We start from the raw sequence: 26,793 nt of genomic DNA, 5'->3' as shown, positions 1-26,793 counted from the left end.
CCTTTGGAAGGTTTGAAACATCTGACACCTTTTTCATCTCAGCCTTCAAGGTTAGAGAATAACAAATACACTCTAAGATTTTCTAAAGCTGATGAATAAATTGTCTACCTATTATCAAACTAATCATAAATTAGATGAAACGTTGAGTCTAAACTTTGCCGACACAGGGACACAAAGTTGACTTTGAAGAAACTATTTTATTCGAACAGAATTTCCTGATTCTCCAGGCTGGCCAGATGCTGGGGAGACTGTGGTAAATACCACAGGCACAGTCTCTGCTTGTGTTGCTCCTATACTCCAGAGGGGAGGACAGGCACAGAGACCTACGATTCAGACAGTGCCACCAAGGGACGTCAGGACAGACAGCAGGAAAAGGGCAGAATGTGATTCGGCCTGCAAGGCTGACACTGAATGGTTTTGTTCGAGTATCAGGTGGTCAGGGAAAACCACTGCCCATGACCTCGGAGGGACAGTGGTCCAGGCATGGCAACGGCAAGGGCAATAGCCAAGGGCAGGTGTGAGCTTGGCTTGTTTCAGCAACTGACATAAAGCTGGCATGGAGTACTCATAGTATCTCCACGTTGTCCAACAGGCTACTGAACAGCTGCTATACCCTTCCTAATGTTTTTATACGTTTACCGTGAGAAAACATTTTTTATAACATTTTTTATGTAGCATTTTTAGCCTATTGCCATGTGCTGTAAGGAATGTTCTGGACTGGGGGATGCTGAAGATGCATCACACAAGTCACGTCACCTGGTGAGTGCCCAGCCACATGGACAGACAGCGGGCACTTTATCCTACTGGGCTCTTCACTGTACTGCTCTGCAGTAAGATGTGCTTTTACCTCGAGGCCAGTATTGGTTGTCAGTTAATCATAAAGCACTTCCTCAAAGCATAATTCAAGCCAATTATCTGCACCTTGGGCTCAAAGTAATTGTTAAAACTTATTGCTAGAATGCCTGCTTCCCTCTTACACCGATCATCAGTCACCTGCAGAGAGGGCAAGATGAGGCCATGCTGAGGCAACAGAAGTCAAACAGGCACAGATTTACAAGCTGCTACTTATTGTCCAAAGTACCCTTTCAGGCATGTTTGCTTTGGTCACTAGAGAGGTGACTGGGCCACTGATGTTACAGCCTGAGGTCACAAGGATGGCACTTTGTGAGGTAGTAAGAGGGCTGCCTGAAGCTTTCCCCATCTCTGGCTCCTGGTTTCAGGAGGGCTAAGAGTTATGGTGTTTGTCAGAGAGCACTTCCTCAGCCTGGGAAAGGCTTCCTATCTGGACCAGCTCCTCTGCTTCCTGGTTCTGCTCTCAGACTCAGTGTCTACACTGGCAGGGCCTGCCTATCTACAGAACACGGGCTACAAACAAGAACCCAGTCAAAACCATACACTCAAGCTTAGGCCTGACAAACTTGGAATCTGCCCTCTCTGTAAAAAAAGAAGCAGATCCCTCACGTGGCAACTGTTCAACAGTCGGCACTTCCCTCGAGTGCTATTAGCTGACCCGTGACCCGTGAGAGACTGAACCCAGGCCAAGAACAAGAAATATGTCCCAAGTGTCTCCCCATACAACACGTGATCTTTTAGTCTGTCCTGCTCATGGGAGCCCTGATTTTGAAGAGAACGCCAAGGCATGGGTGGCCAACCACGTGAAGTCTGCCCTGTCAGTGAGCTCGCTGCTCTGGCCAAGCAGGGACAACTGCATGCTTCCTGGGGAAACCTCACTCCTCCTGACGCACACATTTCATAAAAGTAACTTAAGGATGCTGTCCCCCCATCTTCTTTTTAACTCTGGGGAAATGTGTGGGTTTGGCAGGACACACAGCCACACTGTAGGCACACAGGACATGGTCCTAGAACCCCAAAGTTGGCTTCTGAAATGTTTGAGGCCTCAGGGCATCTCCTCAGCCTGTAAGCCCTGACTGTAAAGCACACTTAATGTCCTAATTACTCAAAAAGGCACTATTCTGTAGGTTACCTGTAGCAAACATGGAATTTTCCAGACTGGTTTCTGCTAATTCAAAATGTGTTAAAGGAATGGAAACTAACTTATTACTTGTATTAGGCCTTGTGGATGAAAGAAAGGGAAAATATGTCTACTGATACTACCCTGCACCAAAACCAAACCAAATGAAACTCTTTAGAAACACAGCTCAACATAAATGCCCCACTTTTAAAAATAATTATTGGTTGTTTTGGATTAGTAATGCCATACTTTCCCCAACAACACCAAGGGGTGGCCAGTAGTAACCCCAGAATATCACCCACTCCTCCTCCCCACCACCTTTGGACAAATACCCGAATAATCTCCTAACTCCGCAGAAAGTTGTTAGTTAGGGAGCAGGTCTATGCGATTCTCAACAAAATAACGGAGACGTTTCCCTGAACCTGAAGAAACACAGTCAAACCGCTGTCTCCTCCCTCTGCCATCAAAGTGCTGCCTGCTCTTCGGCAATTTAACTTCACTGAGTCCTTTCAAAATCCACAAATGACTGTGGTCCAGGGACCAGTGAGTGGAAATGTTCACGGCTCAGCACATGGAATGCCACTTCAAGTGCTGCTGCTTCCACCCAACTCTGGGAGCAGCTATCCCCGTCAGGCGGGCCTCGTTGGCCCCAGCACAGCAACCAGTGGCTGCTGTTACTCTAGCAAGAGGATTTTTTTTTTTTTTTAAAGTCTATTCACATCAGCCCTGCTTAATTATATACATTAGGGACTGAAAATTAACATGACATTCCTGTGACTGCACTGAATTGCCTGACATGTTTAAAATTTTGTTTTATGGTCCAAACCTGCTGAAAGGTATATGGGCAAGGTTTACGCAGAATGAATTGCAAAACCTCATGCTAGGGCTTCCTGAACATGACTGAGTTGCCAGATCCATAGAGGCCAGGGCAGGAGGAAGTCCGTGTTTGGTCTGGGCTGCTCACTTCCAGAGGATAAAGTCAACCCCTCAGCTGTCCCTTCAAGGCCTCCAAAGGCTGGTCCCATCCCATCTTTTTAGGCTGCTTTTTAAAGCCTCCTGCACAGAGACTGTGCCCCGATTCGTCCATTCCTCCCCCAGCAAGCATGCCTTGTACTCTCCCGCATGCTCTTTAATTTTTATAGTCTTATCTTTATCCAAAACGGCCTTCCCAGTCCCCTAGATCTCTGCACAGCTCACTGCTTTTCCTCCTATGATACCTGCTGATACCTACTCATAGTCTATTGCTCTGTGATTTACACATACTGTTCTGAGCTGCAGAGAATGTGTGTCTCATTTCCATGCTTAGACTATGACCTGTTTAGTGTGTAGGGCACATGGAATGTGCTCTTAATGAGGGAGGTCCATAAGACCATTCACATGTTGGCTGTGACTCAAATGAGAACTAGGGCATGATAAGGTATCATTTTTATTAAAGTCCTTAATACGAGGGCCCTATTTTCAATTTTTGGTGACATGAGCTTGAGTAGCGTATAGGGATTAAACCAATGGCAGACACTGAGTTTTCATTCTCATTACTACACCATTAAACCTGCTGGCGGGCATTTTGAGAAGCCAGAGACGAAAGGTACCATGGGCAAGTGAAGGGCCCAAGTGACCAACACTCACATGGGATGGTCGTTCAGCTATAAAGGACTTTGTTTACTAAAAAAAAAAAATCCAGGTGGCCAAGCTCTGGGTTTGAGTGGGCTGTATCTGCTCTCTGGGCCACTTGCTGGGTGCCTGATATGCAGGGGCTGTGTTTTATATTTCTATCTTCCTTAATGCTTACTTCTCAGTGGCTGCTCAATTAACATTTGCTGAACAAATGAATTCCTCTTTATTCAGAGAGTCCATACAAATATAGGTACCTTCGTATGTGCTATAGTACTGGAGAAATAAAAGTTGAATGGACGCAGAGAACAAATACTGCCCACATTTCTTCAGATTATGCGTGTTATTGAAGCCACTGTTTATACTGTCTGATTCCATCAACAATGACCAACATAGAGATGGAATGGAAGCCAACAGGAGAAAAAAAGATCCAAGGTGTTGAGATCATTACACCTCATCTCTCTAGTGTAGCGTTCAGAACCATTTCACGACCTTGCAGCAGATATATGGCATTTAAAAAAAATCAGTGACGTACAATGATGGCTGGGAATTTTCAGGAGGACTTGGCTTTCACCTTGGACAGCAGCACCTCATTCTTGCGGCCCTCCTGCAGAGGAAGCAGAGAGAGTGTGTGCAGAGGTAGTGGCTGCCTTAGCACCCAAGTGAGGCTCATATGGTCTTACTGTCCCTCCCCCAGTCCCATGGGATAAACCTTCTGACCAACTAAACCCGCCTCTTAGCATGCTGCCACCGGCGTGGTGAGTGAAACTTCCTGGTGACGTGTTGACTTTCAGAGCCAAAACCGCTATAAGGACACTTGCTTTCTGCACTGTCGGACTAAGAACAGGATGAAAAGATTACGTATTGTCACTCTGAAAGACTTTATGAAGCCTCTAAAACCTTCAAGGGGACAGAGACAGAAAGCAGACACGTGCCAATCTTGGATTACTAAGGTGAGGAAGGAGGGAGGGAGAAATGTCCTTGGAGATGGACTAAGGAGCACAGCAGGCAGAACAACAGAAAAGTTCTTACTCTGATAACAGTGAAGGTTAAGAATATTGACTTTAAGAAAGAAAGAAATTCACAGAAGACATGAGAGAGGTGCATCAAGGGACTGTGTGATATCTATTACTACATGTGCTGAGGGATTTACCGTGGGAGGTCACTGGCCCCATCCCCTGCCTATGGAACTGACATAAGGCAGTGTAAGGTCGCCTCTGCATCATTTTGTATTCCCTTCTTGAGACATCTTCAAAGGCTTCTCACTGTGTGTCCTCCTGCTCCCTTGCTCCCACTGGCCTTGATAACTCAGGATACTGCCATCTGCTGGCAAAAACCTCTACCCCTTTCCCAGGCTATGTCATAAGCACCAGTGCTTTAAACTGAAAGGTGAAAATGGTGGTGGGAAGAGCCTGAGCCTGGAGAGATTGAGCACAAGGGTCCAGGCACGGCAGTGTGGCCAGACCTCCAGTAGCCATACTACCCAGGAGAGTCACTTAGTGCAGAAGAAAAACTTTGTTTCACACTGAACACTCTGCATCTAAGACCCCCAAAACCAATGTTTCCATCTCCCTGGGCCTGGCTAAGTGCTCTCAGCCTTCTGGAAGCCCTTTGCTCCTTTTGGCAGCATCATGGCTCATGGCTGCAATGACCCTGGTTTTATTAAGACAAGTGCTGCTTCACTTGTAGGGCTTACACTTCCGCTCAGAGCTGGGGAATAGCCAGGCTCTTGGGCTGGGGGTAAGGCTGAATTCTCCTACCAGAAGCCAGATGCTCTGACACTTTTTGAGCACATGTTTTTGGAGGGGGAGGCAGTTAATTTTCCTGGGGGTGAGAAGAGAAAAAAGGTGAAATTGAGTAACATTTGTTCTATTAGAAAGTTAAGAGAAAGGTTTCCTTTTAAATGAATTACTGAGACTTGCTTGGGAGAAACAATCTCCAGCCAAATTAAAAAAAGAAAAAAAGTGAGGAGGGGTAAAGATGGAGCAAGAACAGGCAGAGTGTTATATTCTTAGAGTACTTTCTCTATTTCTGTGTATTTTTCAAAATTCTCACATAAAGATAAAACAATAAAATAACGAACGAATTAGCTTCAGTTGTCATCCACCTCACCTTTTAAATGAGGCAAAAATGACTCAGAAGCATCAAAATACTCTCGTGATAAAAGTCCCCTGTATATCACACCACACTGATATCCTAGGCTGTCACCTGGCATGTGTGAGCACTGATTAAATTCCATGCAATCTACTTGAAGCCTTTTGGGAGACTACAGAATGATAGTGTCTGTCCAAAGCACATCCAGAAAGGGTCCTGTAGACATTTCTTTCTAGAAGAAAAGGGAAAATGTCTCCTTGCCTCTGTTTCTTTCCTGCTAAAGACCATAGGGCCCACTATGTGCCAGACACAGCACCTCAGCTCACTCAAGATTATGTATGCAAAGCCACCTTCATAAAAGTGTATGGTTTGCATTTATCAGTGCTAGGCTAGAATTGAAATCTTGGTGTGGTGACTTTGTGAGAGACTGTGGTTTAGAGATACAATTAATGTAATATTGCAATTAAAATGATTTTAGAGTATGTGCTGTTTCCTGGCAGGCTTATTATTAACGAACTCTCCCAGGGCAAGCCAGCCAATGGAATTTTAGAGAGAACTCAATATCTCTAATCAAAAAGGCAGAGGGAGGCTGGGAGTCAGGATGAGGGCATGACTCAGTGCCTACATGGAGCCCGTGGAGCATCACTGGTACTCAATTAGTGTGCAACCTAATAAAAGGAACTACTCAGGTGACCAAAGACCACATCCTGGGCAACAATACTGTGCTCTGCATTAAGAGTAATTACTGCCCAACACAAGTGTGAGAGACTGGGATGTGGTGGGAATTCAGAACTTAGGAGCAGAAGACCAAGCAGGTAGGGAAGAGGCAGGTAAAGAAGGCAAGACAGAGCGGGTTCTGGGAGCAGACTCTACTCTGGGATGAAAGTCCAACTTTTCAAACTGGTTTTTTGTTTTTTTTTGTTTTTTTACCACATATGAGATCTTACTTTGAGCTGCGACATGTAAAATAGCACAATTATTCTGGCTGAAATTACACGGTGGGGATTGGAGAGCAACAAGCAAGCCTCCATTACCACTGCCTCCTCAACACCTATGGTGGCCTTGAATTACCCCAGAGGAGCTTGTGGAAGAAAATTTAAGGTTTTGGAACATAACATAAGTTTGCTAATTTAAAATTTTTGCCAAGCAAATTGTTAACAAAAAAAAGGACTACATATTATTATTATTAAGAAGAAGACAATTTTAACACAAAAAAACAAGATGTTATTTTTTTTAAAAGGTGAGTCCTTTAAATGAAATATATTTAGCTGTTTGAAAAACTGATTACATTTCCTTTCCCTTTTTTCTTAAATTGCTCTGAACTGAAGAACACTTAGGCACAGGCAAGCACCTGGTCTAGGGGTCCTCTATGACTCTCAAAGACCCACTTTCGGTCTCTGGTGTGTGAATAACTACTTGCGGAGGCAAGAACACAGAAATCTTAACGCTTAACAAAGCTGAAGGAACGATTTTCTTTAGAGGTCACCCCAAGCCTTCAGCCCTGAGAGACTGTAGTGCAAGCATGAACTTTCCATTCCACTTATTTGCTTTGATTTTGACAGCTTATACTTAATCTCCATGACTTATTTGCTTTTTGTCTCTGTCAAAAGGGCAGTGCTGGTGTGTCCAAGCAATATTTGAAATGCATTTCTTCTCCTCTGGGCCTTCTCTCTTTGTGAGTTATTTGAATTAAAGGGAAAAAAGAGCTCTGGTGGGAAGCAGCAGGCTTGCTCTGTGCCACCTCACTCACTGACCCTTCTAAAACTTTGGCCCCAGTTTCTAGGCCTCAAGTACCTCACCTCATTCACTTTCCCATGCTGCCCAGCCTTAGGCCTTCACCCAGCTGCACTGGCTGAAAGACTCTTGCTCTGCCCATAGCCAAGTTCTTCTCAACTAAGAGAGACCTTCCTTGACCATGCCATGTAGATTAGTGCCCCTATGGCAAAGAAATTACTTCTTACTTGTTATTATTAGTTTACTAGGGTTTTTGTTTCTTTTGTTTCTGCTTCCTTGCTTGTTATCTGTCTCCCACACCACAATGTAAGCTCCTTGACACAGGCACTGGGTCTGTTTTACAATCTGAAATATCCCTATGGGCATGGTAGGAGCTGGAAGAACATTTTTGAAAGAATGAAAGATTTTGAAATGTCCATGGGTTGTGGCTCCTAAAAGTTAAATTACAAAAAGGTAAAGGAGAAGTAGAAAAGGAAAAGAGGGAGGGCAGAGGGAAGGAAAAAAGGAAGGAAGAAAGATCTTAAAAATATATACGGAAACAAAATTATTGGTATAGAAAGATTATATTTTTTATTCTGTAGACCAAACACCAGGATATCATGTACCTTTAGTGCCTCTATTTTCAGCAGTCTCTAAACTCACTAAAACCATATGGATTTAGGTTAGAATGGGGGAAGAAATCCCCAGAAATAAAGCTGCTGAGATCCTGGCAAGTGAGTAAATAGTCTCTTTTCTGGAAGATGTCTTAAGGGCAAATACTTTTCTTTCTGGAACAATGAAGAGAAACCCTGCCCAAATGCAGGGAGAAAAGATAGGGACAAGTGAAATGCAGTGTGTTGGGTGTTACGGTGCCAGACAGTGCTAGATGTTTTCTTTTATCTCATCTGACCCAGCAGAACTCACCAATGAGGAAACTGAGGCTTGGAAAGATTAAGTCATTGCCCAAGTGCACAGCTGGTCAGTGGTAAAGGCGGATTCCAACCCAAGCCTGGCACACTTCCAAGATCACCCTCCTTTTTCTTACACAACTTAAGGCACCTCCTCATCCAAAGACTGAGGGGAAGGAAAGTTCCAAATCTGAATCTATTACAAACACTGTTTCTAGGTAGCCCTTGATGTAGGAGGATGATGTCATTTTATGAATTTAAGGCACTTACTATGTGCTAAGAAAATGAAAATAAAGATGTGATGTCATATAGAACATTCAGTTAGAGCCTCAAGATGGCCTCAGAACAACACAATCTTGAACTACCTATACACAACACTTTACTGTCAGATCACACTGCTATCTTGCTATTTCCCATTACAGACCAGTGGAAAACCAAAGAATTGCTCTGGTTTTTAAAGGCTCATCTGGAGGAGAACATAAATCTCACCTTAGCTTTACATGTCCAGCCCAACCTTCCTCTTACCTCCTTGAACTCTTTCACAGTCTTAAAGTATAGCCTCTGTTTTTCTAACAACTCCAAGTACTGGTCATTCAACTGGTCTCTTCTCATCTTGTTTTCTTGCTTCTTCTTTTCCATCTGTTGAAACATTTTGGGAAATGGTAATGGGAAGGCATGTTCTGACCAAGAGCTGTTGACAACATCCAAAAGGGATCTATCACTAATATTCTCATAGATTTTCTTCTACTATTTTCCTTCTTTATATAATTTTTCAAGGTTGTTTTATTTATTTGCATGATATTGCACAGAGGCTCTATAATTTATTCAGCATTTCTCCTATCATGGGGCATTAACTGTTCCATTTTTATTAATGTTTTGGTGAGTACGAACAATTGTTCAATCAACAGGTTCATGATTCTCAACCAAGGGCTATTTTGCCCCCAAGAAGACATTTGGCGGTGTCTAGAGACAATTTAGACAGCCACGAACGTGAGGAGGAGTGCTATTGGTACCTACTGGTAGAAGCCAGGGATGCTGCTAACCATAGTACAATGCCACAGGACGGCCCCCAAATAATAGAGAATTATCCAGCACTGTGGTACCGACGGCATGAAGCCTAGGGGAAGATGGAGAGAAGGAGGGGTCAGGCCATTTCCTTCCCCAGAAAGGCATCTCCTAGGAAACAGGAACGGGAAGCCAAAGGAAAAAACCAGAGTAAGTTCCTATTGTTTTTTACTCTGAGCAAGAGCAGCTCTCCGAGTAGAAGCATGGCAAGGTGGACATGTCCGCCACATTGAGATTTGGGTTGTGACAGGCTTACAGTTAGCCTGCTCAATCTATGAGAGCTATTGCTAGGAATTGCCTTTGAACCACCAGTGCAGGTGGTCCCCACAGCTGGCCCTGCTCACTGCAGAGACACTGAAGATGCATCTTCAGGACTGATAGCACATTGCCAGAACAAGCGGAAGAAGCCTGTTCTTCCCAGGGCCTTCTCCATCACCAGTATAAAACCTGGGCCCCGTTATACAAAAGAAGCCATCTGACCTTCATTCTACTTTGCTTAATTCCTTCTACAATCTGTTCCATCTGACGTAAAAACTGGTCCCGGGCAGCAGGGGAAGCCATGGCTCTGAAAGAAAAACCAGTGGAGGAGTGACCAGAATACAGGATTCTGAGAAAGAGGGAGGTGCAAAGGAGTTAGCCCTGTACCCAGATGATGCCCCAAAGGGCAGCCAGGGCTTTGCTAGGCATGGTGGGCTAATGAGGAATCCCAGGATCCCAGGCAGTTAAGAATTCTAAACTCTGAGGAAGGCATAAAAATTAGCCTGGTTTTATAACTGAATATTAATCTTTTTTTTTTCTACTTGCCCTAAAATTTTCATAAGTAGTATGTATTTTCTTAAAGTAAAATAAAATGTCACTAAAATTAACAAAAACATTTTTTACTTTGATAGCAGGTATTGCTTAAGAAATAAATTCCATTTAGTTCTTAAAAATCTTAGAGTTTGGAGACACTGCTCAAGATTAGTTGACATATTCTGAGATTTTCCTAAAAGCAGGGCTGGGAAACCTGCCCCTGTTCCTAGAAGCAGCAGGTAAACGAGTAGATTCCCTGATGTCTTAAAACATTCCCCTTCACCTCCAGTTCTAGGGAAGGAGTGAAACCAGAAGGAACAGAGCACATGGATACAAGGATTGAGAATTCTTCCAAAGAACAAGCTGACAGAAGAACTCATCACAAAAACACTCAAACTGCAACTCTTTCAATTGTCAGGAAATAAAAATGAAAACACCATTTTTAGAAACATCGCGAGGTTGTAAGTCACTGACTGAATCTTATCTGGGAGATATGAGTGTTTTATTTGGTTTTAATTAGAAATGAAGCTTAAAATCTAGAGCGTGTAATCCATTAAAATCTTAGCCGCTGGTTGCCTGCCAGGGGACAGTAGAGATTTGTACTAGAAGGAAAGGAAGGCTGTATACAGAGAACAGGCCCTAGAGCTGCCTGGATGGTGGCTGGGCCAGTGGGCATGCTTGAAGGCTGGTATGACCTGGGTACAGGTGGGCCTTGCCATCCAATTTCTGGAGAAAAAAATTCATATTTGAAAAAAGTAGTTTAGAGGATATATATTAACTTAAAAACAAAATCCACAAGATTTTATATAGATTATTTCCATATCTAAATTTAAAAACAGCTTTGTTCTCAAGAACAAATGGTATTAATATAATCTTAGCAAGACAAAAGTAATATACAAAGAGATTATAGTAGTTAAGCATAGTAAACTCATTTGAAAATTAACTTTTTCCTAAGACATTCCTTGGGTTTTTAAAAATGCACTCTAATATCATTGTGTTTTTGCAAGAACTCAAGGACCATGTAAACCAAGACACATTTGCATGTGTCAGAATCACACATTGAGTGCTAAGTCTTGCTCAGTCACACTAATGCAAAATGAAGGTGAGTGGACACAAAGTGCAGGACACACCACAGCACTGACAGGGAAGAGGACAGACAGTCTGATAATACGTACTGTGAGAAGTTCTCATTCTGAGGAAGAAAGAAAAAAAAAAAAGCTGTAAGCAGTAGGTTGAAATATCCCTGTGCTGCCTCAATCGTGAAGGCCTGTCCTGTTTCTGGATAACGCTTCTGAAAGAAAACCCCTTGTTTATGGAGATGAAAGTAACATGAAAAGAAGAGCAACATGTTCTAGCCCCATAGTTTTCCACAGAATATATTCTGGATAACGCTTCTGAAAGAAAACCCCTTGTTTATGGAGATGAAAGTAACATGAAAAGAAGAGCAACATGTTCTAGCCCCATAGTTTTCCCCAGAGAATCTACCTTGGTATGCTATGACCATAGGAATGCAGGAGGAAGGCTTCTTCCCAGCAGAGAAGACGCTAAGCTAACATTACAGTTCTTTGAGCAAACTGCCACCACAGCCCTTTCGACCTTGCAAACACTGCATGTTCAGGGCTATGAGCTTAGCAGAGGGTCAGTCAGAGAGGGGAGTGAGAATACTGTGCCCATCCACTTCCTTCTCACAAAATCTTTTTGCCAATGTGGCCAACTGCTGGGAAGCTCCTAGAGCCTCCACAGAATGCATTATTTAAGGCCTCCATTCCCATGGAAACTGCCTTAGCTGGCACAGTAGGTCCCTCTATCTGCCCCAGGGCTCTGAGTCTGGAGAAACTAGAAACCTACTTCCTCTTTTTGGCTGTGCCACTAACTCAACTTGTGAGCTAAGGACTAAGCATTTACTACCTACGTGGATGTGAGGTTCATTGTCTGTAACACAGAAATGATATTCCTGTCCTTATGACTCCATTGGGATGTTTGAAAGCTAAAATATCATAGACATAAATGGATTCGAATAAAATCCACAATTTATTGAAATGCAAAATTCTGTGTTAATATGGCTTAGAATTAAAAAGCCCACACTCTTCTGCATACTCCTAGTTTTTAAAAGAATGCAACGACTTCAGACATTGCTGGTGAAGACAGGTCAGTGGATTCAAGGTTTTCTCAGAAGGAACTGGCCTGTCGCTAAGTTACGCTGGCAAGTCTTTCCCATGCTGGGTTGGAAGACCCCAATACTAGGATGTGTAGCAGAGCTATCCCCCAGGTCTGACACCTCCATATGCACCTCTTGAGCTTCCATATGTTTCTCCTAAGGACAGCATTTCTCAGACAGTACTGGGCAACAGCCAGTCTCACTTCACTCCAGACAACATGAACTCCCACGGAATCTTACACTTTCTGTCTCCATATCCCAGCACTGGGCATACAACAGATGTTCCTTCTGCTTAAACTGAATGCACCCCAGACACCAAATTCATTTGAACTTTCTGGGGTCAACAGCACTGGCAGGGGCTCATCTGATTAAGTATTTTCTTTTTATAACGATTCTTACCTCTTTTTCCAAATAAACCTTTTTATCGTCTAGGGTATTATATAAAGTGAAGAACTGCTTGGTTTCCTTGTGTACTGCAGAAACTGTAAATGCAAAAAAATGAGCACAGAAATAAGAATTCGCATCAAAATGACTCTAAGCACTCTCTCCCCTGAGGCACCCCCTGTAGGACTCAGACCTGTCAGAACTGGTACTCTTGCCAGCAGTCTGGGCAGAAGCCCCGCAGGGCACAAAACTCTGTGCAGAGCTGCAGCAGGCTGATGGCAAGTAGCCAGTTCTGACTGGTCTCACCAAGAGGAGGGGCGAGAGGAACCGTTCAGGCGTGGGACAGGCAGGTTTCGGAGAAGTCCTTCAGGTGAGGAGTCCTGGGAGGAAGGCAGCAAAGATGAGGAAGCTGCAACCTCACCTCTCACTGTTTGTGTGGCCTCCTTCCTCCCCCCACCCCCAGGAGCAAGGGCCGCAGCCCATGCTTAGCACAGGCCTATTCAAGAGAACCTCCGGAGTATCTCCTCGATGAACAATATGCCCAATCCAGGCGGAATACGAGCCCAATGAAGTAAATTCTCTTCCTATTCCTGTGCATATGACCAAGGTGACACTAATTTACCAGAGCTCCCCACATCTCTACGTATAAAATTACTCTGCATCTCTGTCCACCTCCCCTTCTTCACTCTTCCCTACAGAAGAATGACTTACAAGCAAATGGCCAAATTTCAGGACTGTGAGTGTGCCGTGTTCACCAGAGAATAAGGTCACTGAGGTGAAGAGTTCCTACCCAAACTCACCCCTTCTGCTCTGTGGCTGGGCGGCTGGGCAGCCCCATGTAGCTCTGAGCCTATGCGAGCGACTTCCTCACTGCTCTAAATTTCCATAATACGCAGCCGCCCATAGAGAGATATAATCCCAAGACCTAAATTCACCGTCAGGCTTTGAGCCTAAGCTGAGAGCTTCAGTGAAGCTATAGCTAACGATCCTGATGCATAATGGTTATCCGGCACCGGCCAACACTACAGTGGAGTCTGGTTTTCCATGGGCTCTGGCTCCCCGAAAATGGGTTCCCTCTGGAACAGCACAAGTGGGGGAAGGGAGAGCAGGCCTGGTCAATTTTGGTTTCCTTGGGCAACTTCCATTAACATTTAAATCTGATTCTTTAAGCCAAACAGTCAACTTTTAACTTTCATACCCAGTAATATCTGTGTCTCCCACCAGTAGTGCAGCTCAAAGATGGGTGGAGGTCAGGGAGATTTGGGAGATTTGCTGAACATACCTGGTATCAGAAGTCAATAATCTGTTACAAATACTTTGATGCAACAGTTAAAAATGGCCCCAACATCTAAATACCTAATTTGTCTAAAAATCACATCACAAACTACTCAATATGAAGTAGCATTATTACTGCTAATAGCTTTAGAACAGTGGTACTGAATCCTGGCTGAAAAAGGGAATCACCTGGGGAGTTTTAAAGTCCCATGACCAATTAAATGAGATTTTCTTGGGACAGGGTCCAGGTGATTACAATGGGTAGCCAATGTTGAAAATTGCTGTCACAGATAAACCAGTCAACTTTTAGCTTTATTGCTCAGGAATGGAATTGTCTCCCTTACTCCATCCAGCTCAAGGATTGGGTGGGGGACACAGGTATTTGATGATAATTAAAAAATGAATGATGTAGACATTTTCGTGCAACTGACTGAAAAAGGTCTTTGGTATAAAAATGTCCTATCATAAAATAACTTTAACATGTTATTAACAAATATACAGATATAAGGTATTATTACTTCCTATTTTTAATAATAGCTTTAAAGTAAGCAGGGTAGAAAATTAAGGGAAAAGATTTAACTTAAGGCAGTTTTTCTGCTGAGAAACTGCCATTGTTGATACTTGCCCTTGATCATTTGAATCGAATGTAGTGACTATATAAATCCTGAGGATGGTAGGGTAAGACATATGAAAAGAAGTATGATTCTGGATTCAAGTAAGTACAATGTTCTATATTGAACCAGGAAGGATGCTTGAGAGGCCAAGATCTCAAGGCGATATGAGGAGGATTTTAAAGAAGGGTTGAAGTTTGCCAGGTAGGAACTGCAGAACATTGGCAACTGGACTTGGGGACCAGCTCACAGGCCAAGATGCAGATGCCCTCCTGGGAAGGATGAAGCACTGAGGGACTGTGGGGTGTAGGGGAGGGGGAGCCAGCCAGTGATGCTGGCCCTGTGATGCAGGACTTTATCAGTGCTCTTAGGATTCTGAAGATTATCCAGTAAGTTATAAGGAGTTATTAAATATTAAAACTCTTAAAGAATGTAAATGATCAAATTTATGTTTGAGAAAGATCTCTCAGGCAAGATTGCAGGGAAGGGGTGAGAATGTAGGCAGTGATGAGAAGGTAGCTACAGTAGTCCAGAAGAAATGGACTTGACCATTACTCAGAAACAGAGCTGGCAGAGCATCATGAGTCAGAGTGGACCAAGGAGGGCCCAGCTTGTCTAAACAGTGATCCTAGTGACTAAGGGGAAAAACAGGGTACGGAGGCTGAATTCAATTTTGTACCTATACAATCAGAAATGTCTAGGGGCCATGCAAGAATAGGACTCTATATCAGCGGTCCCCAATCTTTTTGACACCAGGAACCAGTGCTCCTATGAGAATCTAATGTCTGATAATCTGCGGTGGAGCTGAGGCAGTGATCCTAGTGCAGGTGAGTGGTTGCAAATACAGATGAAGCTTCGCTTGCTCACCCCAGCGCTTACTTCCTGCTGTGTGGCCTGATTCCTAACAGGCCATGGACCGGTACCGGTCTGTGGCCTGGGAGCTGGGACCCCTGGCCTAGAGGAAGAAGTGATGGTCCAGGGCCTATTTATAGACGATATCTGAGCTGGGTCTTGAAAGCTTTGTCAGATACAAAAGAAAGGGCCCCAGACACAGGTAATAGGAAGTGTCAAGACCTCAGGTGTCAAAGTGCATAGTGTGTTCAGAGGCAGTATGTGAACTGGTGAGGCCAGAGTGTGGGCTTAGAGTAGGAAGGGGGACCCCAGGCAGCCATTTAGACTGGGGAGGATCCCGGGCAAAATAAGGAGATAGCCTTTATTCTAAAGTTTTGCCAGCAGAGGAAGAAGTGACACAATCACATGCGTGGATGAGATACTTACAGAAGGGACTGCAAACCAGCTAATGGTCATTCAGCTGACTTATGATGTAAATAAGAACAGATATAGCAGTAGCAGTGGAAACAGAAAGGCAGTGACAACTCTGAGGGCCACCCTGAGCCTGACAAGATGTGGTCACTGATTTAGGCTGAGGGAGATCCAGTCCTGGATTACTAGGTGAATATTATGCTATTAAAGGCAAGGACATCAGCCAGACAGTTTGTGGAGGAGGACAGTGAGAGATGCTGGGGCTGATGTTCAGGGTAATGCTGGAAAGTGGCTGGGAAGCTCAGTGGAGCCAAATGGCTGACTGGGATTACGGCTGGTTCGAAACATTACTCTAAAAGCTCAATTAGCGTAAACAATCCAGTATAAGCACCTCAGTGCCACTCCCAGGATTATGGGTATCCCACTAACAGGCAAGGTAAAATAAGTGCTGAGTGGGCCTGCCAATAACACAGAGCCCATTCTGGTGGTGGATTTCAAAGACTGTACTATGATGCACACTCCACCACGCTAAAATGGGACAAAGCCCCTCGCCTCCCGTCTCTCCCAGGACCAGCCTTGAGAGCTTGTTAGTGGTCGATGCACCTACTCTGGCGGTAGAGTTCAATAAATCTCTTCTGATACTGTATTAGTTCGGCTCGGCTGGGCACTTCATCAATCTTGCGATGCAAAATTGCAATTTCTCGATTTCTTCGAGCCTAAATGCAAAAGGGAAGAGACAACATTATTTAGTAAAAGGCCTTATGTGTTCTCTGGGGAGCTAAACATTACTCCAAACCCCTACCTGAGCATAATCACATGCCCTGGAATGCAGGCCCAAAATTCTGCTGCTGGCCAGAGGTCCTCACCTCAAATTATGACTGACTCTCCACTTTGCAATACATGGAGAAGGTATGGCTGGAAACTGGAACCACAGTAGGCAACAAATTAATGGATCAGGAAGGAGGAGTCTGAATGGGATGGGCCTGTGGCCAGAGCCCCCAGGCAGAGCACCAGGCTCCCAAGTAACTGATTCTACCAGTGCCAGATGACGAGGAACTGATGCCGCCCTGCTGCTTCCATATACCAAATTCCTTCTCTTGGTTGAAAAGCTCCCACAATTGATTCCTAAAATACCTTTCCAGCATTTTCTCTCTACCAGGAGCTGGGGGAATACTGGCCAAACTGCCCCACTGATTACATCCAAAGCAGCAGGGCAGTGGGTGTGGCACAGGGGCGAGCAGGCTCTTTATGCAGGCAGCTCAGAGCACCACCTTCCCCAGCAAGACCGCTGCCTGAAGGAAGTTGTTCAGCTCCCACCATACATTTCAGGTCTTAGGACTAAGTGGGCTCTCATTGTTGCCTCTCTTTTGTGCCTCTCCAAGTTCTAGCTCTCTGGGCCTGCTTTACTCACAACAGCAGATGTGGGTCTCTAATTCACTGGGTAAATACAAGCCTCCAGGTGAGAAACCCATCATCTACTCTGGTTCGAGGGAAAGATGTATTCCTTTCACCCCAAGGCTACACCCTCCATGGGTGCTCAGGCTCTGACTCCACTGCCCCATCCCAGGAATCTAACGATATAATTACTCATTCTTTTACTGTATCTCTAACCTCTCCCTTTTTACTGGCTCCTTCTCATTAGCATTTAAATACGTTCAGGTCCTTCACTCCTTATAAAAAAGCCCTTCTTTGAACCCAGATCATCTTTCACTACCAGCCTTTCCCCTTCCTTCAACAAACTTCCTGAGAGCCACATACCCTCCTCCCTCGGTGCCTCTAACTCCCCACTGCCCTCCGGTCATCCTTCACCCACTGCAGCTGGCTTCTTCCAACACCCACTGAAACCTGCCAAGGTCACAGACCTCTGGGATACATCTAATAGGTAATTTTGTTTCTAGCTTTCTTGACTTCTAGCAACATTTACTGTTCTCTCTACTGATCTGTCTGCTGAGCTCCCATGAGACCTTGGGCTCATGTTTTTGTCGCCTCTGGCTGCCTGCTCAGTCTCAACCCTCATTGAATTCCTCCTTTTTCTCAGTTTATTCTTACACAGGGTTTAGTCCCAGGGCCTTTTCTCAGCCTACATTTTCACAGCGTCAGTTATCACCTACACAGTGCTGCCACTCAATCTCCAGCTCAGACTATGCTGAGCATCAAACCCAACACCCATCACTTCTTAGACATTTCTACGTAGTTGAGTACCCCAACCTTTAAAAGCCCAAAATGAATGTCAGTGACATTCTTAGTCACACTCCCACCTGGTTTAGCCCTATTCTTTCTCCTTTAATGTTTTTTCTGTTAACAACATAGGATCCACCCTGCTCCCCAAATGAGAAATTGGAGCAACATCCCTGACTCCTCTTTTTCTCTTATCCATCCGATAAAGCTTCTCAATCTCTCCCCTTCTGGGATCCAGGCTGAATCTAGTGTTCCCATCTGTCCATCCCCACCCATCCTGCCCTGGATCAGGCCCTTGTGATTTTACTGCAGCTTCCTTCATGCCAGTCTGAAGCTGTGCACACAGGCTGCACTTTGCATATCACCTCCCTTGTATTTTGATGCATATGGACGTATCTTGGTCTGTATCATGGCCTTCAAAGAGCCAGCCAGCTCCCAGAAAATGGGCCATTCCATTTACTATTCTGGGACTTAATACAACACTAAATACATAGTAAGCACACTGTCAAAAAGTTTCTAAGTATACGGCTGTACTGTCCTAATTTTGTTTAATTCTGTCTCTTTAAAGATTAGTACAGTGTTCTTGTAACAAGGACAAATTTGACCTACACGAATTTAACTAAACAGCTCAGCAAAATAAGCAAGAGCCAGCGATAGAAAACACAGGGTTCCGCTGGTCCCCGTAGACTTTTGGCCTTCCCAGCAGAGAACAGAAAGAAGGCCTGAGCCAAAATGCAACACGATTTAACTCTTGGCTTCTGGGCTGCTATGAGCTATATCCTGGCAATGTAACAAATTTTATAGTGTGATTCTGACTCTGTGAATTTAGCTTTAGAGACAACTTTAAAACCTACCACCCCCATATATAATGTCCTTCTCACAAACCTCCAGGTTTAGTAACTAAGACAGCTAAAATAAGCACTTAATTTTGGAGGAATAGTATTAGACAAGAACACTGGAACTTGAATCCTGGCTCTGGCGTTTACCAGCTGCCTGACCTTGGTCAAGTACTTAATGGAATTGAATCAATTTCTTCATTTAGAAAATGAGGCTAATATATACTCTCCACTGGGGTGAGAATCAAATCAAATGAGATGATTGTGAAAGTAACATGCCAATGTGAGGTGTTATTATCATTGTCTTAAACACTGAGTTATCCTCCAGATAGATGATTGGCAAACAGCATCCTTAGTACCAAGTCTCTCTAGTTCTCAAACACTAAGCTTTCGAGTTCTGCTATAGGACATTCATACCTAGTTAGATGCTATCATGTATTTCTGTCTCTAGTTTTTACTCACCTGTAGTAAACGGATCTTGTAAAGTTTCTCTTTCTCCATATTATACCGCCTGTCTAGGTCTTCCTAAAAATTGGAAAAGGACACAATTATCTGGGAATAGGAAACTTTCATTCTTTGATGAAGTCTTTTGAAGTTGAATGTTTTTAAACCACATCTCCCTCATCCTCAGGCCCCAAATTTCTTTTCTTAAGTGGCCAAGCTTAGGGTCTGGGTCCTATGTCACGTGAGAGCCTTGACATCCTTTCATATCCCTTTATAACAAAACTTCCTTCTTCTGGGATCCAGGCTGAATCTAGTGTTCCTAAGTATCCCCCAAATCCATATGTTCCCCTCCCCACCAATAAAAACAAACTGTAATGAGAGACAATCATGACTTAAGAGAACCTACTGTACTATGCCTCTTTTTACAGAAAATGCTGGTTTGCTTTCTGTTCCTATTTGGAACTGTGCTGTCCAATATGATCGCCACTAGCCACACATGATATTTAAATTTACATGAATTAAAATAAAAAAAAATCAGTTTCTCAATTGCACTAGCCACATTTCAAGTATTCAGTAGCCACATGTAGCTAATGGCTACTGTATTGGTCAATGCAGATAGAGAATATTTCCAGCACCGCAGAAAGTTCTTTTGGACAGAGATGAATTAAAAGAGAGAAACTAGCCCCTCACTGAACCCAGTGAGGTAAAAGACATGGCTAGAGAAAGCTTCGATGAGGTCAGAGATGGCCTCTTCCCTAGCAAAAACACACAGACATACACAGAGAGAAGGATGGGAAAAGAAATGAAACATAATACAGTCTCCTACACATAGGCATGAGCAGACTTCAGCATAGGGGTCCTATTCTCTAGAAGCTTCTGACTGCACAAAGGGAAGGGAAACCCTAAAGGAGGCAAACAAACATATAGAGGGTTTCCTGCTTCTCTTCCTCCTCTCTTTCTCTTTCTCCTGGAAGTTTGCTGGAGTGCTGGTAGTGCTAGTTTAACTCAGAACAGGGGTCAGCAAACTATAGCCCAAGAGTCAAATCCTATCGCTCTTGGGTCAAATTTGCCTCTCGGCCTATTTTTGTAAATAAAGTTTTATTGCCACATCTTTTATTTACATATTGACTATGACTACTATAGTGAAATTAGCCCACAAAGCTGAAAATATCTACTATCTGGCCCTTTACAGTTTGCTGACCCTGGAAAGTAGTACCATAAGGAGAGTTTTTTCCTTCTGCACTGCCTCATCCCTCGGAGCCTATAGGTTGTGACCAGCATGTATGGCCAATGCAGGCCTCTTCCCTTCTCTGCAGAGATGCCAGAGTAAAGACAGAAAGCCTGCGCAAGGTGCTGGGAGAAAACCCCGCAGAATGGTGGCCTTCAAGGCTATCCCTAGTGAAATCCTGCCTCCATCTGAGGGACCAGATGTGTAAAATGGGGCAATGTCCCTGAGAGCCCACAGATGAGGAGGTGGCCGTAGAGAAAATTAAAGTAGGCATGAAATACTGTCACGGAAGGGTGTAAAGCTGGCCAAAGAGGCCACTGGCAATCCTGAAAATGGGCAGGTACTTACATTATGAGTCATCACGGACGTGAGGGCATCATGCGGCTCTCCACTGGAGAGGGTCTGAAATGATGAATAGTAAGAAACACCCTTCTGAGTATGGTGAATGAGATAGAAGCTGAGGGTCTAGACGTAGGAAAGGGTGGGAGTAGGGGGCAGTTCACTGACAGATGTCTGGTCAGGGAACAGAAAAGAACAGGCCCTGTGAGCCCCCAGATTTCAAACTGTTCTAAATGTCCGTCTGTTACACACTAACAAGCTAAACTTGTCTTTGAATGTGAGTAATAATACCTCTACTAAGATGAGATTGCTGAGAAGAGACATGGGATCCTAAAAGTTTGTGATCTGTGCAAACTCAGAAGCTGACTAAGCTGATGATTTGAGCCTCAAAGGTTAAAAGTTTTAGAAACAACTGGAAAGAAAGGCTTGTGATGATGACCCCAGGACACCACTGCACTGCATGGTCAGACTTGGCTATTTCCCCATGCAGGTCCTCACAGCGGGGAAGAGTTCTATGGCCTGGCTGAAAAGTCACAACCCATTATGCCAGGAGGAGGCATCTTTACCCTGCGCAGTCTCAGAGTGTGTGTGTGTGCGCGCACGCGTGCACCTGTGCTGGCTGGCTTGGACCTGTCTCTTCCCCTCCCTGAGCCTCAAATTCCTCATTCCTACAAGGGAGGAGGTGCAAGTGATAAGTTCTGAGGCTGTGTCCAGCTCTCACATCCCAAGCATAGTGGTAATCAGGAAATAAACTTTGAACCAAGTGTGGAAGGGAAAATAAAACTCAGAGATCCTTATAGTCTCACTTGGTAAGAGAAACAGACTGTTTTCTGTCCTTGCATTGTAATTTAATGCTGGATAGAAATCCACACTAGCTTCTTGGGAGACCAAGTCTTGGTTCAGAGAGCCAGATGTGCTCAAGTCCAGAAAGCTCCTGCCCTGCTGGAGCTTTAACAATGATTCAAATGGCTCCCTTGCTTCCTGCTCATTACTGCCTTTTAAGGGTGGGACATGTCCCTAGGCAGGAGTAAAGGGTAAAATGAGTAAACTGGTACCAGATTTAGAGAACAAGCTGAGTGGGAAACAGAGGTCAGGCATTTCTTGGAAATACCCCTTTCCTGAATGGAGGGAGAGAGATTTGTAATCTGGTAATTCCTGTGTGGAGTGGCTGCCATCCACACCCACTGCTGCCTTCTAACCACCAGAAGGAAAAGAAAGGAGAGAGAGAAATCTAACAAAATCAAGTGGTGAAACCAGCTGAGGAACGTGCATTCAGAGGACTATGGTAAGGAAACCAGTGCTTTTTTTCACCAGTCCTTTATAACACCAGACTTTCGCTGATTAGTCCTCTAATCATTTCACCATAGAAGTGGTAACAGCACCGCATGGTCTGGAGGACTCCTTTGGGGCCTTTACCTTTTCTTCTCCACCTGGTGCTCTTTCAGCTTTCAGGTTTTCGATTTCTTGCTGTAGACGTGTCATCTCCTCCTTTAAAAGTGATATAAATAAATATGTATAAAACTTGGGCAAGCTAGTAATTAGATGCAATTATATAACTTGATCCAGAGTCTTATTTTCATATTTTGTAAATTTATGCTGGGACAAAAAGTCCATTAGGGACTAACTGACCACATCTCCAAGTTTCAGCCTGGGAGAATTCTTTTAGGAGGCTATAGGCAGCTGTGCCTTAGTCAAAAGGGCCCTTTCTTTTTAAAGGGCAGGTAAGGCACGCAGTAATCACTGGTACATAAAACAAATGGGTAGCTTGGAGCCTACTTCCAAGTAGCTAGGCAGTCTGTTTCTTCTTCTCCACAGGCCTGTCCACCTTTCCTGGTACCCTCTAGCCTGGAGCTCTGCCTCACCAATCCCCTCCTCCCTTGCCATCCTTATCTGCCTTTAAGTAAGAACCAGCTTCCAGACGGCTCCTGTGCCAGAGTGGCCTCTCTTGCCCTGGAGTGCACACAGACCTTGCCAGGACTCATCTCCTGCGTCCTGCTGTGGTCATGGTCACCTGTGTATAGATTACCCCCACTATTAGACACCGAGTTCCCAGATGGCAGGAATTAGGGCTTATAGATGTGACAGACAGACATCCCAGGTTTTCAGGACAGCCCTGGTTTTATATGATGTTATTCCTTTATACTTTAAAACTTTTAAATACATTGGTAAATCAGAAAACATTTTAAGACTGTGCTCTCAATTTTAGGGTTTGGCACACACAGTTACTAAGCTAACTCACTTCTGGTGTCCTCGGAGTGTACTCACCACAGTGCTCTTTCATTTTACATAAATGACACATAACTGCTTGATGAATCTACCTTTTTGATGGTACCAGGACAGGATGCCATGACAGGACAAGGGGAGGTAAAGCAAGAGATTTTACAAGAGTTCTGGTTTCATGTCTGCTGATACCAAGCAACACTTACTCGACAATGTGCTTTAAATTCTTGTTCCTGGCTTTTCAGACTTTCATTCATGGCTACAAGTGCTCTCAAGTTCTGTAGGATACTGCATAGAAAAGACCAAAAAATGACATATGGCAAGCCATTATGATTTTATGAATCACAGCTAAAACCAAATCCCTAGCTAAAAAGGGACTCCCTTTTTAATTTCCTTTGTCGCTTCCCGTGTCTAATGGGTTCTCCATAAATGATAAAGACTACCGTTTAACTGACATTATTATTTGTTTATATGCCAGAGTTCATCAGGCTACATCCAAACAAATATTATAAAGCCAAGTAAGCTGTGGGTACTTCTTTGCTAAAAATGTCTGTCAGACTCAGAACTGCTCAATCTGTGCCTGAAGCTTTTTATGATTTCACAATCTCATTTAAATGAGTGATACTGAGGAGATTTTACCACTCAAACGGTTTGGTGACAAAAACATCAAATGTAAGTGCTTCTTACATGTAATTTAAATTGTCTAAAGACAACTAATTCAAATGGGGGGGAAAAAAAAAACCTGCAGCAGCTGTTTGGCCGAAAAAGACTGTACATTTATGCCCAAGGAGATATGGCTAAAATGAGTACTGTTAAAAAACTGGTAACAGAGGTTAACTCCGGGGAGAACTGGGATGCTGGGGGATGGAGTGGGAAGGGGAATTTTTCACCATATGCCTTTTTGTACTGTGAATGTATTACTTAGTTTTTAAAAACAGAAAAATTACAAGAACGAAACCCCAAGACACATAGCTTCTGATCCCCAGAAGAAAGGTGGCTAATTTAGTGTGGCCCAAGCGTATCTCAGCACGTGCCCAAGCCATGGGCACATTCTGGATTGGCGCCTGAATTAGTGGATCTGTAGCATTAGTGGGCCTGAAGCAGGACCGCTGGCTCCTTAGTCTGGCGCTCCAACCAACTAAGGCACCAGGCACTGGTAAAGTTACATTCTTCAAACAGAAAATAAACACATGCTAAAACCTCTTACCTTGGATCAGCTTTGGATTCTATCTTCTCGAGGGCTGCCTGTTCCTTGTCCAGTTTCTCACTATAACTCTTCAACTGCAAAAGAGAATGGAGGCATCGTTGCTACAGATTTGGTAGTGTAGCACAGTAAGCACTTCCATTCTTCCCCCTGGTTCCACCTGTACCACACTTCTGACAGGTGGCCGAGCCCACAGGATTTAGCTGTACATTGAGAAAATAGGTGGACAAGAAAAGTAGGATGAGGAGTAGAGGGACAACATGGACAGGACACAAAACAGACCCTTCCGATGCATACTGCTGGTTAATGAAACCCTGGCAAGGGCTTTTAATCACAGCAGCAAATGGGTATAAAGTCAAGAGTAATGTTGACAGTGGCTGCCTTTCAGTAGGAAGGGGGTAAATGAAAGCAGTGGCTATGAGTCAGCCCTGGGTTTAAATTTCAGAATGCCACTATTGTGGTTATTAACAGGGACAGGATTAAATCTCCCATTGTCTTGAATAATTTCACCTCCATTTTTCAGAGTTAGATAGTAAGGTTTAAAAAATTTTTTAAAGAAACTTTAAAATAAAGTATAAATTATAAAGTGTATAGTTATATCATACAATAGATTACTAAGCTGCCATTTTAAAAAAGTAAGAAAAATGCAGCTTTTCAATGATGATCTCTAATATCTACCTGTTAGGTGAAGAAAACAAGGTATAAAACCAAGTATAATATGTTTCTGATCAGTATTTTCAATGATGATCTCTAATATCTACCTGTTAGGTGTATAAAACCAAGTATAATATGTTTCTGATCAATATAAAGGAACATATACAATGAATGTATACATGTATAAAAGAATATACATGTTACTTATATATGTGTAAAGTATTTCTGAAAAGATTCGTAAGAAATTTGTTGCATTAGTTACCTCTGGAGGGTTCTAGTTGAAAATGAAAGACTAAGCACAAGTTGCAGCAACGTTTTCTTACCTTGAGTCCTAAAAATTCCAGACTATTATGTTGGAACCTCGGGGACAAGAAAGATGGCCAACAGATAGGAATAGATGGTGAGAGAGGCCTGCTGTGTGGAGTTAGAAGATGCAGGAAGGACTGGTCTGCAGGCCTGGGATCTGCATCAGGAATAGTCAGCTGGGCTAAGCAACATGGCCTGGCTCCCTTAACCCAAGCGCTAATACAAGAGCTGGCGCTCGAGTCACAAAGGCAAGGCAGGGCCCCAGAGAGTTGGCGATACCCAGAGAAATGAGAAGTTCTCCAACCCTGAATGTAGGTTACCATTGACTGATTCCACCAAAGAGTAGAACCCACCCTTACAGAGTAATCACATGAAGCAGGCTGCATAAAATGGATGCAGAATCCAAACTGCTGATAACAGGAAATTTCAGTCAAAGATAGGCATACCGACAAGAATTATCAAACATCTGAAGATGAAATCATAAAAACATGTATCAACTCAACATAAATTTTAATCTTAAGAAATAGTTTATAGATCAAGAAAACCTTTAGACAATTAATGCCCTTAGATGGAATAAGGTGCTGCATATACTAAAAGAATCAACCTCACACACAGGAAATTAAAGTTGTAATTGCTGAAATTATAAGTGGACAGGCTAGAACTCGGTGTTCCCCCTAATGCAGGGGCTAGCCAGTCTCCTGGCCTTCTTGCAGTGGCATGCAGCCTCCCCCACAGTCATCTGTCCTCATCTTCCATGTCCTGCTTTACTTTTCCTAACTTTATTAGAAAGACAGGTTTCCCATTTTTTAGTACCACTAGGTTATCCTGGAAGGGCAGGTGTTGCTGAAAGGTAAAACCTGGAAACACTGGTGTGAAAGGGCCAGAGTACTCACTTTGCTCAATCTTTGTGATGAATAGAGACTGAGGCCCAATGACAAAGTGCATTACTTATTCAGGACCTGGTCTTCAGTATTCTGACCAAATCAGGCTTCTTCATAAGCTGTTCAGAACCAGGTTTTGTATAATTTCTCATTTTTGTAGATGAGAATTAGTGTGACTGCCCTATTAGATAGTAAGCTCTTTGAAAGGTATTTGGTGCCGAAATAGACATGGCTTCCTGCATGGCCTCTATGCCTTAGTATCCCCATCTGTAGAACAGGGATGATAACAATGTGTTATTAGGGCTGTTGTAAAGATTCAATGGACTAATACAAGTGACATTCCCAGAATACATTCAGCACATAGTAATTGGCTGTTATTATTATTTGAAGATAGAAAGACTCTCTCTTATTATTGACTTAAATCACACCCTCTACCTTTTTGGCACATGCCGGTGGCTCAATTTGATTTAGTGTTCAGTACAAAAAGCCACTTTATAGCCACTTAGGATTTATATCCTTAGGAGGCATATAAGGGTCTTAGAAAATTGATATCAAGATGTTTTACCTTTAATCTCCTCCAGATTGTTATACAAAGACATGACCTGGCAAACTTCATGCTAGGGATTCTGCAGCATTAAAATACGACAGCAGCACGAA

At 43.6% G+C, this 26,793-nt stretch overlaps 1 protein-coding gene across 1 annotated transcript in view; it reads right to left on the bottom strand.

Annotated features, from left to right (window-relative positions):
* Nucleotides 1–3,385: 3,385 nt before the first annotated feature.
* The window catches only part of CCDC93 (coiled-coil domain containing 93), an 80,451-nt gene continuing 57,043 nt past the window's right edge, over nucleotides 3,386–26,793 (bottom strand). The window contains exons 14-24 of the mRNA XM_006921431.3: nucleotides 24,299–24,372; nucleotides 23,298–23,379; nucleotides 22,288–22,359; nucleotides 20,881–20,934; nucleotides 19,323–19,385; nucleotides 16,454–16,562; nucleotides 12,713–12,795; nucleotides 11,331–11,347; nucleotides 9,844–9,928; nucleotides 8,824–8,937; nucleotides 3,386–4,190 (exon numbers count right to left, since the gene is read on the bottom strand). Of these exons, the coding sequence (XP_006921493.1) occupies nucleotides 4,137–4,190; nucleotides 8,824–8,937; nucleotides 9,844–9,928; nucleotides 11,331–11,347; nucleotides 12,713–12,795; nucleotides 16,454–16,562; nucleotides 19,323–19,385; nucleotides 20,881–20,934; nucleotides 22,288–22,359; nucleotides 23,298–23,379; nucleotides 24,299–24,372 (807 nt within the window). The 3' untranslated portion in view covers nucleotides 3,386–4,136. The remainder of the gene's footprint in view (nucleotides 4,191–8,823; nucleotides 8,938–9,843; nucleotides 9,929–11,330; nucleotides 11,348–12,712; nucleotides 12,796–16,453; nucleotides 16,563–19,322; nucleotides 19,386–20,880; nucleotides 20,935–22,287; nucleotides 22,360–23,297; nucleotides 23,380–24,298; nucleotides 24,373–26,793) is intronic.

The sequence above is a fragment of the Pteropus alecto genome, unplaced genomic scaffold (assembly GCF_000325575.1).
Source record: "Pteropus alecto unplaced genomic scaffold, ASM32557v1 scaffold3, whole genome shotgun sequence".
Taxonomy (NCBI): Eukaryota; Metazoa; Chordata; class Mammalia; order Chiroptera; family Pteropodidae; genus Pteropus; species Pteropus alecto.
The sequence above is the reverse complement of the archived record's forward strand: the minus strand, read 5'-3'. Positions and strand labels throughout refer to the sequence as shown.